This window comes from Electrona antarctica, assembly GCF_951216825.1.
Source record: "Electrona antarctica genome assembly, chromosome: 14".
NCBI lineage: Eukaryota > Metazoa > Chordata > Actinopteri > Myctophiformes > Myctophidae > Electrona > Electrona antarctica.
This window is the reverse complement of record NC_136795.1, coordinates 6,132,731-6,147,825: the sequence shown is the minus strand read 5'-3', so window position 1 is coordinate 6,147,825 and position 15,095 is coordinate 6,132,731. Positions and strand designations below refer to the sequence as shown.

The 15,095-nt window shown below is 42.7% G+C and overlaps 1 protein-coding gene across 1 annotated transcript in view; it reads right to left on the bottom strand.

Annotated features, from left to right (window-relative positions):
* Positions 1-14,634, bottom strand: part of LOC306936190 (myocardin-related transcription factor A-like) — a 113,214-nt gene extending 98,580 nt beyond the window's left edge. The window contains exons 1-2 of the mRNA XM_079519680.1: positions 14,288-14,634; positions 8,373-8,547 (exon numbers count right to left, since the gene is read on the bottom strand). Of these exons, the coding sequence (XP_079375806.1) occupies positions 8,373-8,511 (139 nt within the window). The 5' untranslated portion in view covers positions 8,512-8,547; positions 14,288-14,634. The remainder of the gene's footprint in view (positions 1-8,372; positions 8,548-14,287) is intronic.
* Positions 14,635-15,095: the final 461 nt, after the last annotated feature.

Here is a 15,095-nt window from a genome sequence, read left to right as displayed (position 1 = left end):
TTAATTTCGACAAAATAACCCTCTTTTGCACCTCATTTCCCCTCACCCCTGATTTGTAGTGGTAGCCCCCCACCGGCCCCTGCCTTCTCGCTTGTGATCCTGCCTATGCGGCAACCCTTGGCCCATTTTCCTTAGCCAGCATTTTTGTTTCTCCCTCCTCCATTATCACCAACCCCCCACTCCTCTTCTTAACCCCTGTACCCCGTCATTGGTTTAAATAGCAGGGGCAGCTGGCCTGCAGGGCTATATCCAGACACACTTCACCTGTGCACACTGGTGCTAGGGTTACCAACAGACAGGCACGCACGCACGCAAAGCGCATACAGTACACACAGCTAGTTAGTAGTCACTATATACATAACCTGACTAGGCAGATATAGTCTGTGTTAATGTCTCCCGCAGTCTGTAAGAGACATCTCTTCACAACTCGTTTATACAATTGCAAACCCACTTTGTATGGAAATAGGAACTGCCATAAAGAAACAATTAATTTCATGAAGGGAACTTAAACTGATCCATGTTTGAAGGGAACCAAACGTTTGCCCATTGAGTGGATACACCAGTAGTTTGTGGGCAGCCACTCCTGGAATATTCATTTCATATACAGCTTCATTTCATATACAGCTTCATTTCATATACAGCTTGTTCATTTATTGGTGAAAAACAAAGAAAGATTCAAGCATAGTTATTTGAGTGATATTATTATCAGGAAGGCTGGGTGTAGTGCTCACTTTGACCAGAAGGTGGGAGCATATGTCATGTAAGAGAAGACAAGACATGGCTATAGTATGTTTTGCACCGACTGATTCTCCACACACACACACACACACACACACACACACACACACACACACACACACACACACACACACACACACACACACACACACACACACACACACACACACACACACACACACACACACACACACACACACACACACACACACACACACACACACACACACACACACACACACACACACACACACACACACACACACACACACACACACACTTGAGCCTTGGCGTCTGCGGCAAAGTGTTTGAGTCAGGCTGAGGGCCAGCTTTCAAGAGCCAAGTGTACAATGCAATTTACTCTGAGTGAATCAACTGTGTGTATGCATTCCTTTCAGCTTGTCATGCTGTGTGTTTGTGTACAGTACGTGTGTCTGTCTGTCAGTGCGTGTGCGTGTGCGTGTGCGTGCGTGCGTGCGTGCGTGCGTGCGTGCGTGCGTGCGTGCGTGCGTGCGTGCGTGCGTGCGTGCGGAAGAGAGCTGTTGCTGTTGAGAATGAGGTAATGCGAGGGACAGCCCCGATATGTCAGCTACAGTATGTAAACAGTCCCAGCAAGCAGTGCAACAGAGTTACGGACTTACTGTTTCACAAAATCCATCTCTCTCTCTCTCTCTCTCTTATTACAAATGAAATGACCCATCTATAGACTATTTCTGAGAGCACAAGGGAAGAAGTTGACACACACAGAAGTGGTCTTCATGTCTCTCTATATTTCACACTCATTGTCTCTCGTGTCTTTTGGGGAAAGAATCTGAGGCCCCTCCATCCATCTGTACACCAACAGTATATGATCTAATCTTGTTTAAAACAGTCTCTGTATTCCACTCATCCATCTGTACACCAACAGTATATGATCTAATCTTGTTTAAAACAGTCTCTGTATTATATTATATTATATTTATATTCCACACTCTCTGATTAAAATGTAGGGGAGCCACAGTAGGGGATGTGGGGATGTGACCTGATGTAGGGGAGCCACAGTAGGGGATGTGGGGATGTGACCTGATGTAGGGGAGCCACAGTAGGGGATGTGGGGATGTGACCTGATGTAGGGGAGCCACAGTAGGGGATGTGGGGATGTGACCTGATGTAGGGGAGCCACAGTAGGGGATGTGGGGATGTGACCTGATGTAGGGGAGCCACAGTAGGGGATGTGGGGATGTGACCTGACGTAGGGGAGCCACAGTAGGGGATGTGACCTGATGTAGGGGAGCCACAGTAGGGGATGTGACCTGATGTAGGGGAGCCACAGTAGGGGATGTGACCTGATGTAGGGGAGCCACAGTAGGGGATGTGACCTGATGTAGGGGAGCCACAGTAGGGGATGTGGGGATGTGACCTGATGTAGGGGAGCCACAGTAAGGGATGTGACCTGATGTAGGGGAGCCACAGTAGGGGATGTGACCTTATGTAGGGGAGCCACAGTAGGGGATGTGACCTGATGTAGGGGAGCCACAGTAGGGGATGTGGGGATGTGTTTGGGGGGTTGTAGTGACTCGCTGTGACCTGATGTAGGGGAGCCACAGTAGGGGATGTGGGGATGTGTCACCAAAATCACACAAAGATCTAACCCAAAATCATGTTATGCTGGTCTGTTTAACCCATTTAGACCTGAGGACGATTCTACAAATGCCTTCTAAATCCTGACAGTTTTCTGAAAAACCCATGTTTCTATGTCAGTGGTTCTCAAACTATTTCATGTCAAGGACCCCTAGAATTATATGTATTTGGCCGCCGACCCCATCTCAAAATATGTAGTTCCAGGGACCCCCCAGAAGCAAAGATTTGAGTTAAAAACTTCGCTGGGAAAGAATATATATATTCAAAGATTTGCGCCACATTTTCATGATTTTTCTAAAATAGCAGACCTACAAGTTCATAGCGTGGCACCGAGTGTTGCGCTATGACCTTGTAGATCTGCTATTTTTCAATAGCTAAAGTGTAACATAATGCTTAAAACACCAAAAGGGGTTCCCGGAACTTCCCGCCCAGAATGGGGTTAACTTTTATATGAATCCCTCAAGCTGAAAACAAAAAATGTTTTAGTAATAATAAAGTCTCATGCATTCTGACCCACAAATGGCAATGGTTAATTAATTGTACCCAACAGGACTTATGATGTCTGATGATGGAGTTTTGATGCAGTTTTGCTGGAATACAGCAGGCGAGATGTATCCTCACCTCACTTTATAAACAGATGCTTTGAAAAACGTTCTTTCTGCTTCGTATATTTAGGTTGTTTTGTAGGCTATGGTAGACTAGGCAACTTCAATCACGTTTAAACTAAAATGTGTTGAACAGATGAACAGAGCTGTATAGCTGCAGATGCACTACTTGATGTTTATTGGAATGTACAAAGTGAGGCTGATCAGCACAGCTGAAACAAGTGGATTGAAAAGTAATTTTCTCTACATTTCCAAAGTTGTTTATGAGCTGAAATATCGGCCTATTGTAAAAGCTGTGCGTTATTGTGCAATTGAAATGCCCAAAGGAATGGAGAGGAAAAACAAAACAAAGAAAAATCTCTGCCTGATATCCGAGGGCTGAGCAAAATCTGTGGAGCATATTGGTTTATAAGCCAATATGCTGTGCAAAGCTTGTTGGCACAATTTAAAAAAAAATCAGCCATGGTTGATAATGGAAGTATTGAGAAAGTAGGTAAATGCTTGATTTTGTGGGTCTGAATAAAAGCATTAATTGCGAACCCGTGAGTGAATATTGATTGAACATTTATTGTTCAAAGAAAGTTTGCCGATAGAACTACGCACATCCACATGGTACGATACTAAACTGATTACTAATAGTAGACACAAAATATGCTCCCAAATGATTTACGATCTTGCCAGCCACCCCACATTGGCAGAGAGTCATGGCAAGAGCACACTTCGCTGACGCAGATCTACAAGCTCATAGCGCGGCACCGAGTGCCGCACTACGACCTTGTAGATCTGCTATTTTTTTTAAATCGTGAAAATGTGGCGCAAATCTTTGAATATATATTTTGTTTTGAGATTGGGGTCCAATTACATACAATTCTGGGGCTCCTTGACACGGAATAGTTTGAGAACCACTGACATAGAAACAGAGGTTTTTCTGAAAACTGTCATGATTTAGAAGATATGTGTAGAATCTGGTCTCAGGTCTAAATGGGTTAACCCATTCTGGGTGTTTTGGTGTTTTAAGCTTTTGAAAAATAGCAGATCTACAAGCTCATCGCTATGAACTTGTAGGTCTGCTATTTTTGAAAAATCGTGAAAATGTGCCTCAAATCTATATTCTTTCAGAGTTTCAGTTTTTAACTCAAATCTTTGCTTCTGGGGGGTCCCTGGAACAACATATTTTCAGATGGGGGTCGGCGGCATATTACATATAATTTTTTGGGGTCCTTGACATGAAATATTGAGAACCACTGATACAGAAACATGAGGTTTTTCCGAAAAAAATACATTTTAAAAAGACATTTTTTAAATTTCGACGTCAGGCCTAAATGGGTTAAAGGGATGGTAAAGAGGATATTGTTGGAGCCAAAATGCTTTTTGTTTATTTTGTTTTATTTATTTAAAGGAAGTAATGATGAGTATAATGTTTCCTTCTTATATCATGACGTCATGTCAATCAGTGATGGGTGGTTGTCATGGAAACCATTATTACCTGTCACTGTGATGGCACTCAGGTGCGACAGGGGAAGACGACACAGTTTTCGACCGTGCGTGGTCGAGGGTTCAGTTTATTGTTTGTTTATAAGTTTACACAGTTGTTTAAGTTTGAATACTACTACTGCTGCTGCGAATATGGATTCTCAATAAATGGATTGACATATCCAAAAGAAATGCAACGACTGAAAATTGAATTAATCACTGCACGCGTCTAACTACAGTTCAACCCAGTTGCCCTGCTGTTTAGCCTAGAAGTACAGGCTTCACAGATATAATTTGATTGGTTATTTCAACACCAGCCGCTACCACGACCACTGATACTATTATGTTCCTCCTGATTCAACTCGTCTCCGTTGCCAGCGCCGCGCCGTTGACCACATTTGCATGGGTTGCCGTTGACCACATTTGCATGGGTTGCATTAGCATCTTGATGCTATCTGAGCCTAATCTCACACAGAGGAATTGCAACCAGACCTGTCCATGTGGCAGGAGTCCTTCATTCATTTCAATGGAGAGAGTCTGGTACCAATGTTCCAACAGTGGTCTCAAGTAACCAAGTGCATCAGCTCAGTGGCCTTGTGGTTAGAGTGTCCGCCGTGAAACTGGGATGTCGGGGGTTCGATCCCCAGCCGGGTCTTACCAAAGACTGTAAAAATGGGACCCAATGCCTCCCTGCTTGGCACTCAGCATCAAAGGGTTGGATTGGGGGGTCAAATCTTCTAATCAAATGATTCCCGAGCACGGCACGGCTGCAGCTCACCGCTCCTTGGCTGCGGCTCACCGCTCCAAGAGATGGGTCAAATGTGGAGAACAAATTTCACTGCGGTAACGTGTGTGACAAATCGTACAACTTTGACATTGTACTTATTTTAGTAACATTTTTAGGTGTTTTTTTACTTAATTGGAGTATTTCCAATTTTTCAGTAGGATTACCTTTACTTCTACTCCACTACATATCAGAGGTAAATATTATACTACTACAATTATTTGAAAACTTTAGTTACTGTGCGGGCCAGTTTCGTGAGGCACAGTTTTGTTTTCAACTTTTCATACAGTATTTGTTCCCCCTCTCACCAAAGCAAAGCAAAGCAAAGTTACTATATTTACCCAGGGTAACTGGACTAAGCATCAGATACTTGTTTACAGCCAGGCCCTGCTCATAGAACATTTCATGGTAGTGGTTCAATGCCTTGCTCAAGGGCACTTCAGCGGTGGTAATTTTAACGTGCCGGTCCAGGGATACGAACTGGCGACCTTCCGGTATCAAGACCGCTCCGCAAACCGTTCGGCCACCGCTGCCACCTGCATGAGGTTTGGGGGGTTTTAGTGACTCGCTGTGACCTGATGTAGGGGAGGCACCGTAGGGCATGTCACGCATGCGTCACCATGATTTGTATCATCCGACTCAAAATCACACAAAAATCGAACCCAAAATCATGTTATGCTGGTCTGTTTCACTTTTATACGAATCCCTTAGCCTGTAATGTCATCGAGGCTAAGATGGAGTCTGAACTGAAGAGGTGAGTTTTCAGACTACGGACGAAGATTAGGAGTGAGTCTGCGGATTAACAGATATTGGTTTTCACAAAAGACCTAAGACCTACTAAAAATAGTCTGGAGAAGACGTGCAATTAAGGTGCATTACATGGATGTAAAGATCCACAAATGAAAGATAAAAGATATTGTTCCTATGAGGCTGGATGGTAGGCTACATGCCCATGTTACTGTGATGATGTGATGTGTGCAATGATTCTTAGTCCTGACATCGAAATTAAAAAAGTCTTCTAAATTCTGACAGTTTTCTATATCAGTTTTCTATATCAGTGGTGCTCAATATTTCATGTCAAGGACCCAAAGAATTATATGTAATTGGCCACCGACCCCCATCTGAAAATATGTTGTTCCAGGAACCCCCTCCAGAAGCAAAGATTTGAGTTAAAAACGTTCGCTCTGAAAGAATATATATTCAAAGATTTGTGCCGCATTTTCACGATTTTTCAAAAATAGCAGACCTACAAGCTTGTAGCGTGGCACTCGGTGCCGCGCTATGAGAAAAGGGCAAACATGCCCACAAAACGACAAAAGCAAAATTCCCTCCCATGAGACTGTACCACATACTCTATCAAAGCAAAGAGGTTCCATACCAAGAGACTATAAACTCTTAAATTGTTTGCGTCACTGGTTCACCGCTAGATGGCACAGCGGTAGTTCTGGGGCAGCTCCATCTTGGAGTGACGCTAAAATAATACAACAGCACAGTATCTGAATCTACTAACAACACGGACAAAATGACAGAAAGACGAATTTGAATGCAAAGTTGTGATTTCACTATCTTGCCTTTTCTCTGTTTATTTGCCATTCTGTTGGGTTTTCTTTTTTCAAACCGACTGTCCTGTGAACATGAATGTATTGTCATTTCAACTCTGTGACGTTTCAACAGCTCATCCTGATCAGTGTAGTCCACCTGTCAGCAGAGACTGTGCATTTCTCAAATGTCAACTTATACTGTTTCATAATGTCAAAACCTCCCCATATTATGTTGCGAATTGCTTGCCATACTGTAACTCCATTGCAAGAAATACTGTATGTCTGAGTTGAATAAAAGTACCTGAGACTGTTTATTAAAAAGCCGTTTTATAACCATTACTGATACTATCTAAGGCAGGGGTCTGCAACCTTTCTCACATGAAATGCCATGTTTTCATTTTTGTGATAGTCAGTGTGCCATAATATAATTATGACAGCACCACATCAAAATTAAATAGATTTAATAAGATTTTGAGTGTCCATAGGATACACACAACAACATCAGAAATATTTACTTTCACATCAGGATGTAATGATCATTAAACTCAGAGCAATAATAACCCACCGATCTCCCAGAATCCCTCCTCGAGTTAGGAGTTTGAATGAATGTACAATTATGTGCAGAATGTTGAAGATAACCGACTAAACTTTTTGGGAATATTTAATTTTAAAAGGAAAAAAAACGTCTCTCTCACACACGTATGCCAGTGTGCCAATGATCACCCTCCCCTGTGCCAATGTTGGCACCCGTACCAACATTTAAATAATTAAATTTACCAAAGTATCCTATGTCATAACATAAATACATGTCTGAGAACAAAAATACACCGCATGGATGCAACTGGGACGTATCCTCAGTGATGTATCCCAAGGTCATTGGGGTTTCGGGTCTGGCGAACATCATACCCCTCACTCGGGTGACCCAGCTGGGGTGATCAAATCCCGACTTACGTGCCAGTAGCTACCCTCGATCAGACCCACTAGGGAAAGACCAGGGTCACACAATCCGTTGGAACCACTCCTGAACTGCTATGCCGGGACTGAGAGGTACTATTCTGGCATTTATAACAAACCAAACTGTGCGAAAATCTGTTGAGAATTTGGCGAGTTGACCTCCTGCTTCAGTAGATATACAGTACATGCAGTAGGAGGAACGGCTTCCCCACAAAATACTTTTCACGAGATCAGACAGAGTCCACTTAGGAGACCATTTGTAGGATTTGTGTACTAATTCACCTCTAGTGGATGCCCCCCCCCCCCCCCCCCCTCTAAAAAAAACATGATTATACTAGGAGAATGGTTCTTTTGTTTTTTTCCTTTGTTTCTAAAAGTGTACAGAAAGTGTTAAAATTATGTTTTAAAGGGGGAGGGGTTAAGGGATGACAGTATATCACTGTCATTTCGATTGGGCCTTTTGACTCAAGGGCTTTCAGCTTTCAGGAAGAAACCAAAAATACACATGGAAGACCTATTTCAATTTCAATACAGTATTCAAAAGTGTGACCTAAGTTTTTGGAAAACTTAGGTCAGGATTTAGAAGCGTTTTCAGAATCGGCCTCAGTCCAAAATGGGTTAACCATCTTTAAGGGCAGATGAGTATTGGTCACTCACCATTCTTCCTCTCTGTGATTGGCAGCAGGTTGGGGGCTGGCTGCAGGGACAGCTCTTGCAGCTCATTGGCCACAGCCTCACTCTGAGGGCTGGGGGCGGAGTCATCTGATCCTGACCCGTCCCCTGACTGGGTCTCCATTGTTAGGGGGAGAGAGAGTGACACTAATGGACAGACCTAGGAAATGAACACACACATACATACGTTTGTATTTCTTCAAACTTATACTTTTCTTACTTGAATCATCTTAAAAAAAATGCGTTCAAAGAGTCCTCAAACACTCAGAACATAAGATCATAAGATACATACACACTTGCGCGCATACTTGCACGCAAACGCAGAAGATTACTCTGATGAAGACTGTCGGTCGAAGCATTAGTCATTTCTTTTTGTACTAGCACCTAAATAAAAGGCTTGAATAGTCCGTGTTGCTACAGTGTCTTTTCCTTCCTCTGCAACAGAATATTACTGTATATTGTAATGCCAAAGTTCATGATAGGAGGATGATGACATTTATATGAGATCTTACATCAAAAGCTCATCTGGTGATCAAAGTGTCATCATAACTACACAATGTTGTGCCTTCATGTGTTATATACTGTATACATTATGTTTCTTTCCTGAAATCAGACTTACGACTAGCCTACATACAAGTAAATGATGTTCCCTTGCACAGTTGAAGGATACAATCAAATGAGAACATTTTCAATGTCTTGATATTTAGTTGACTTTTATAAAATTCCTTAAAAATGTCTACTGCCCTACATCACTCTGCCCTTTCTGTTTCTGTCCCGACCTCAATCTCTCTGTGTACCATAGAGTACACAGTGCTTCCCAAATGTTTTAGCCCGGGGCCCAAAAGAGAAATTCGACGTTTGGCCGGGACCCGCCAAACTAGTGAAGATGGCAGATCTACAAGCTCACAGCGCTTTGCTTCACACCGCATTGTGAGCTTGTACTTCTTAAACATTTAGATTCTAATGTATGTAATTTCTTTGATTCTTCTTTGATTTCATGAAATTACTGAAATTGTTTTAAATGTTTTGAAATAATAATAATAAAATGGAAAAAAATCACACCCGTGTGAAGTGAGGGGCGCTCTTATCATCATACATCATCATGACATAAAATAGACACTATGTCTATTTGCTCAGACACTATGACGTAAAATTGTCCATTCATTGTCAATGGGAATTTAATGTTTGTAGGACAAAGTTTCTGCACACACACACACCAAAAGCTGGATATAGAAGGGGGCTAGTAGCACCCCTCAAAAATAAGGGGACCCATTAAAACGTGTCCCGGGACACACAAATGTGTCCAGACCCACTGTTTGGGACACAGTGGAGTAGAGCATATACAGCTGATTTGTGTGATACATGCTATCAAACACTTTTACCGTTATTCCATAAAAAAGTGTGTCCAAAACTGTCCATCCTACTCATTCCACACTATCTTCACCTATCTATCATCCCCTCTATTCTAACACTGCTGTTACACACATCCTTCCTAATTCCCTGCTATCTCTCCCTGCATCTGGCTCGGTCTTGAATGACCCATTGCTTGTCATGTGAGCCTGTAGTTAACAGGCTAAGACATAACGGAGGTAACAGACACTACTGCGGAGCCTCTGACCCAGGGTATAAGGCCCCCGCAGCTCGGTCGTCGTCATGGCAACTCAGCTCAAAAGGGGGAGAGTTCTTGCTTCTTATAGCGTCCGTCTGTGCACAGAATGCAATGCAAAGCATCGCCGTGGTGGCAACTTGTTGCCAGTGGTGGAAACTTAAGTAGATGTACTTAAGTACTGTACTTATTGTAAAGTACAAATACCTGAAAATTGTTCATGAGTATTTCCACTTTCCAATAGGCTACTTTTACTTTGTATTGAGTTTGTGCTTGAAATGTACTGTAATTCTGCAAACTGTTAATAAATTCTTCAATCAATCAATCAATCACTTCTACTCCACTACATCTCGGAGACAAATATTGTACTTTTTCTCCACGACAATTATTTGAAAACTTTAGTTATTAGTTACTTTGTGCATTTTGAGTGCAATTACAAATACAAAACACGCATTAACCACTTCAGCCCTACAGTATATACAGTTCATTTGAGAACTTTAAATGGGACATTTTGCACAATAAGTACTTTTACATTTTGTTCCATTAAATACATTTTGATGCAAATACTTTTGTACTTTGTCCGTTTACTTGCAGTATTGCTACTTTTACTTAAGTAAAAGTACTGTTTCCACCACTACTGGCATCTCAGGGAAGAACGGTGTGGGTGTGCTCCAATAGAGCAATTGGAGGATTAAGTGCATGTGCACGATGATTGATTACTGAAGTCAGAAGACATCGGTTCTCTTTCACTTTGGCTACCTGTATTTTCCATGCGGGCCCAGTGATTAAAACCAGTGTCCGCCCCATCACAAGGCCTCGTCCAGGCACCTTATCTAGTTCTGGACTACAGACACAGCCTTCATGCACCACTGTCATACTTTGTTTAGGTATCTCCAGTCTAAAGTACAGTATACAGTGTGTGTGCGTGCGTGTGTGTGTGCATGTGTGTGTGTGTGGACACGTGGTGCCATGGTGGCATCAAAATCATAGCACATAGACGTACAATACATTTGGCAGATTTTCTGCCAATCATAACTCCATCCATGATGTCAAATACAGATCTGTAGTATGTCAGTTTTCCAACTGAGGGCCACATTATCAGTTATGAGTTAAACTCCTCCTGAAGTTCGAGGAAGACACAAACCCACACTGGTCTAATCTCAAATGGATACAAGTCTGGATGGATACAGAGACACCTCTCCGACAATATCGCCGGGGCAGTTTGTTTATTTTTGGACCACGATGCTTGTATGAGACGATTTTAAGATGACGCCAGGACTTCGGCACTCTATAGAGAATGCTGATGGACTTCAGGAAAAGGTGCAACCCCAACCGCCCCTCTCATTCTGTTACTCTTCACTGTGGAGTCATTTTGGGCGGGAACCCCTTTTGGTGTTAGCATTATGTCATGCTTTAGCTATTGAAAAATAGCAGATCTACAATCTCATAGTAGGTCTGCTATTTTTGAAAAATCGACTGACATAGAAACATAGCTTTTTCAGAAAACAGGACGTAGAAGACATTTTTTTAATCTGATCTCAGGTCAAAATGGGTTAAAATTCCTGGGGCAATATCCTTGTGACACATGAATATATATATATATATATATTTACTCCTTGAGGCAGGGAGGCTAATTAACAATGCCCGGTGTGCCTCTGCAAGGACAGAGTGAATGTACATCAAGTGAAAGTTAAACATCATATGTTCGCTGCCATGAGAACTGATCGGATGCCCTTGGCTCCAGCTGTCCTCTCATCTCCTCTCTCCTCTCTCCTCCTAGAAACACAGTAGTGGCCCACAGTAGCAGTAGCAGTAGCAGTAGCAGCACTGTAGTAGTGTAGGAGTAGTGTCTCTAGCTAGCCTCTTTCGGGACCCTCGGTTACCTTTTCTGTATTTGGGGCGGCGGTACCACCGTCCCAAATACAGAAAAGGTAACCGAGGGTCCCGAAAGGGGCTATGTCTCCAGCTTACCTCACACCAATTGAAAACATATATACATGTGTAGTACGCACACCAGATGACAGAACGCAAGGCTACGACGTGGTGTTGTTCTTGTTTGGTTTGATTAAACACGGCATACAAAACCTGGGCTAGTGGGCTTACATTTTACCATTATTATATTCCAGGTGTGTTCAGTGTTACTTTAACTCTGCCTGCGGTAAACACCTACTAGTTGTCAGTCAGGCTGTAGGACCGATTGGGAAATTCTGGGCTGATAATTGATGCTATTGGGGGCGGCAGCGGCTCAGGACAGGGGTAGAGTGGCCGGTAGAGCGGCTGGATGAGGTTCCCAGTTCGATCCCGGGCTCCCGCATGAGTCAGTATTGAAGTGTCCTTGAGCAAGAGACGATGAACCCCTGAGTCCTGACCGATGTGCAGGTTGGTGCCTTGCATGGTTTCCTCCGCCATCGGTGTATGAATGAGTGCATGAATGGGTGAATGTATAGCACAATCTATGTAAAGCACTTTGGAGAAAGGCGCTATATACATAAAAATGCACCATTTTATAACAAATGGCAGCAACAAAACTATCTGACTATCTGACATATGACTTGACATATCCCCTCATATTTTGGCCTTTCGGTTAATAGACAATTTAGACAAGAAAAGTTAGTTTATCGCCTGATTAGCCTATGGACAGGTTAGTACTACACTGTCAAATAAATGCTACTGAAAGTGTCTCAACAGAGGTATAGGAAGTATGATGCTGGGCAGATCTGTTTACATTCCCTGGGCATGAAAACCACATAGTGATTGTTGATTTGTCAAAAAAAAAAAGACATGCGAATCCCTTGACTCCTTCAAAACCGCTCCCAAAGGGCACCTACGGACGGCTGCAATTCGAAACTGGCCCCCGTAAAATCTGAATGCCCCACCCACCCCTTTTTCCCCCTCACTGTACAGTATATGTTCTTTTCCCTTTTTACCTCCTCTATGATGATTTCCTGTTTTTGCTATTAGAAGTGTATATTTGTACGTCTCTAGTCTAAATGTTATGATGAATTGAACATGGTGGACCCTATGGTAAACAGGTGTAATGCCGTTATGGTGTCATCCACACACAGTTTGTATTGAGTTGTGCTTGAAATGTACTGTAATTCTCCAAACTGTTAATAAATACTTCAATCAATCAATGAATGTACCAGGCTACACAATTTAATCTGTAGTTCTTTACCAGGCTTTTAAATTGTCTGTGGTTAGTCTATGGACAGACAGGCTAAGCTATGGTCACTTCTTTAAAAAAAAATCACACCCGTGTGAACTGAGTGGTGCAAGGTCTTATATAGCCTGATCAGCTGTGGTCTGACGTAATGTCAGTGACCATAGTAACCATGCTCATTCTTTTGAGGGACAGGTACACAAACACACACACACGGGTACTAACAAAGCCAGTTGTTGGAGTGGTTTGCACCACTAAAAAATGGATATTCAAGCATAGCTCACACTCACAATGCATGCAGCTGTGGTGAGCTTGTAGGCCTATATGCTATTTGTGTGCAGGTGAGCTTGTAGTAGGTCTATATGCTATTTGTGTGCAGGTGAGCTTGTAGTAGGCCTATATGCTATTTGTGTGCAGGTGAGCTTGTAGTAGGTCTATATGCTATTTGTGTGCAGGTGAGCTTGTAGTAGGTCTATATGCTATTTGTGTGCAGGTGAGCTTGTAGGCCTATATGCTATTTGTGTGCAGGTGCGCAACTAAGTATAAATGAACCAACCCAAGCCTAACCCCTAAATGTAACCTCTAAAGTTCTAATCCAATTCCTAAAACACCAACCTAAATCGTTTCCCCTAATTCCTAAATAACAATATTTTATTCATAAAACAACAATGTCTTGTCAGGACCTTCAATCCCAAGTTCCCATGTACAAACCACTGAACCAGAGTTCCACGCACACACACACACACACACACACACACACACACACACACAGGGATGCTTTGGCAACAACTCTGATCTGATGCCTCGAGGATGATCATGGGGCAAGGAATTTAAGGAAGGGATTTAAAAACAATACCACTTCTGGGCAGAATCATAGAATGATAACTTCAATTGGAACTCCCTAATCGTACTACTATATACTGCAGAGCTTTATTTATGCCTTGTATATAACCTACATTGCGTCTGTGTACGAAACGGCTAAGCTCTGGTGCAGTAATGCAAGTATAGCTGTCAAAAGAAAACGGGACTTGCACTCACACACACAAGTAACAAGAGCACCTGGCACCTCGGCATGTAATCCACCACCGTGTCAGCTGGAGGTTACTTGTTATAATGCAAAGACCAAAGACGTACCTTGGAATTATCTTGACGCCCATTGTGGTCTTCTTGACGCACTGTAGTGTAGCTAAGCTAACTGTTAAATCTTGACTGTATGTTCCCTTCGGCAGCAGTCACGCCTCTATCAGTCCTCACTGTGCACCCGCTGAACTTTGGGGTGCGAATTAGGTTTTGTTTTGTTACTATCCATGGTGACAGTCGGGACTGCCGGACCGAGTCGGCAATTATTTAAAAGAAGGTGGGGGAAATGATTACATTTGGTCTTTCTTTTGTGTTCATTAATGTATACCTTAATTAATAAACCGAGCGACTGAAAGTTTCGCCGGGTAGCAGTGTCTCTCTCTAGAGACTCCTAAAATAGATGTACACGCACTGATGATGGCATCGACGTGCGTGCTGCATAATAATATGACATACACGATCCCATTCCTGGCAGGACAGGCGGTCGTGTTGTGATTGGTTACCTGCTTGGTTGTCCGGCAACAGCTGATGAGCAGGGTTCATCGCCATGCTGGCTTGTTGTGGTGGACATAGAACATTTTTTATCAAAATTCAATTTTTGACACACACGGACATACAAAATGAGTGGACAATATTACCAGAAACACAAACGAGCTAGCATTGAATGACCATACCAGGTCTGAGTGTTCAAATGGACCCGTACATTTTGGTTCCACTTCCATACAAGCCCATGGAGTTAAGGGGGACAGGGGGGGGGGGTCCTTGAAAATAAAACATTTGAGAACAAGTTTACTAGTTGGACTCCTAATATGCCAGTGTCATAGTAAATAATTAAGTGTCAGACATAATTATTAGTCGGAAG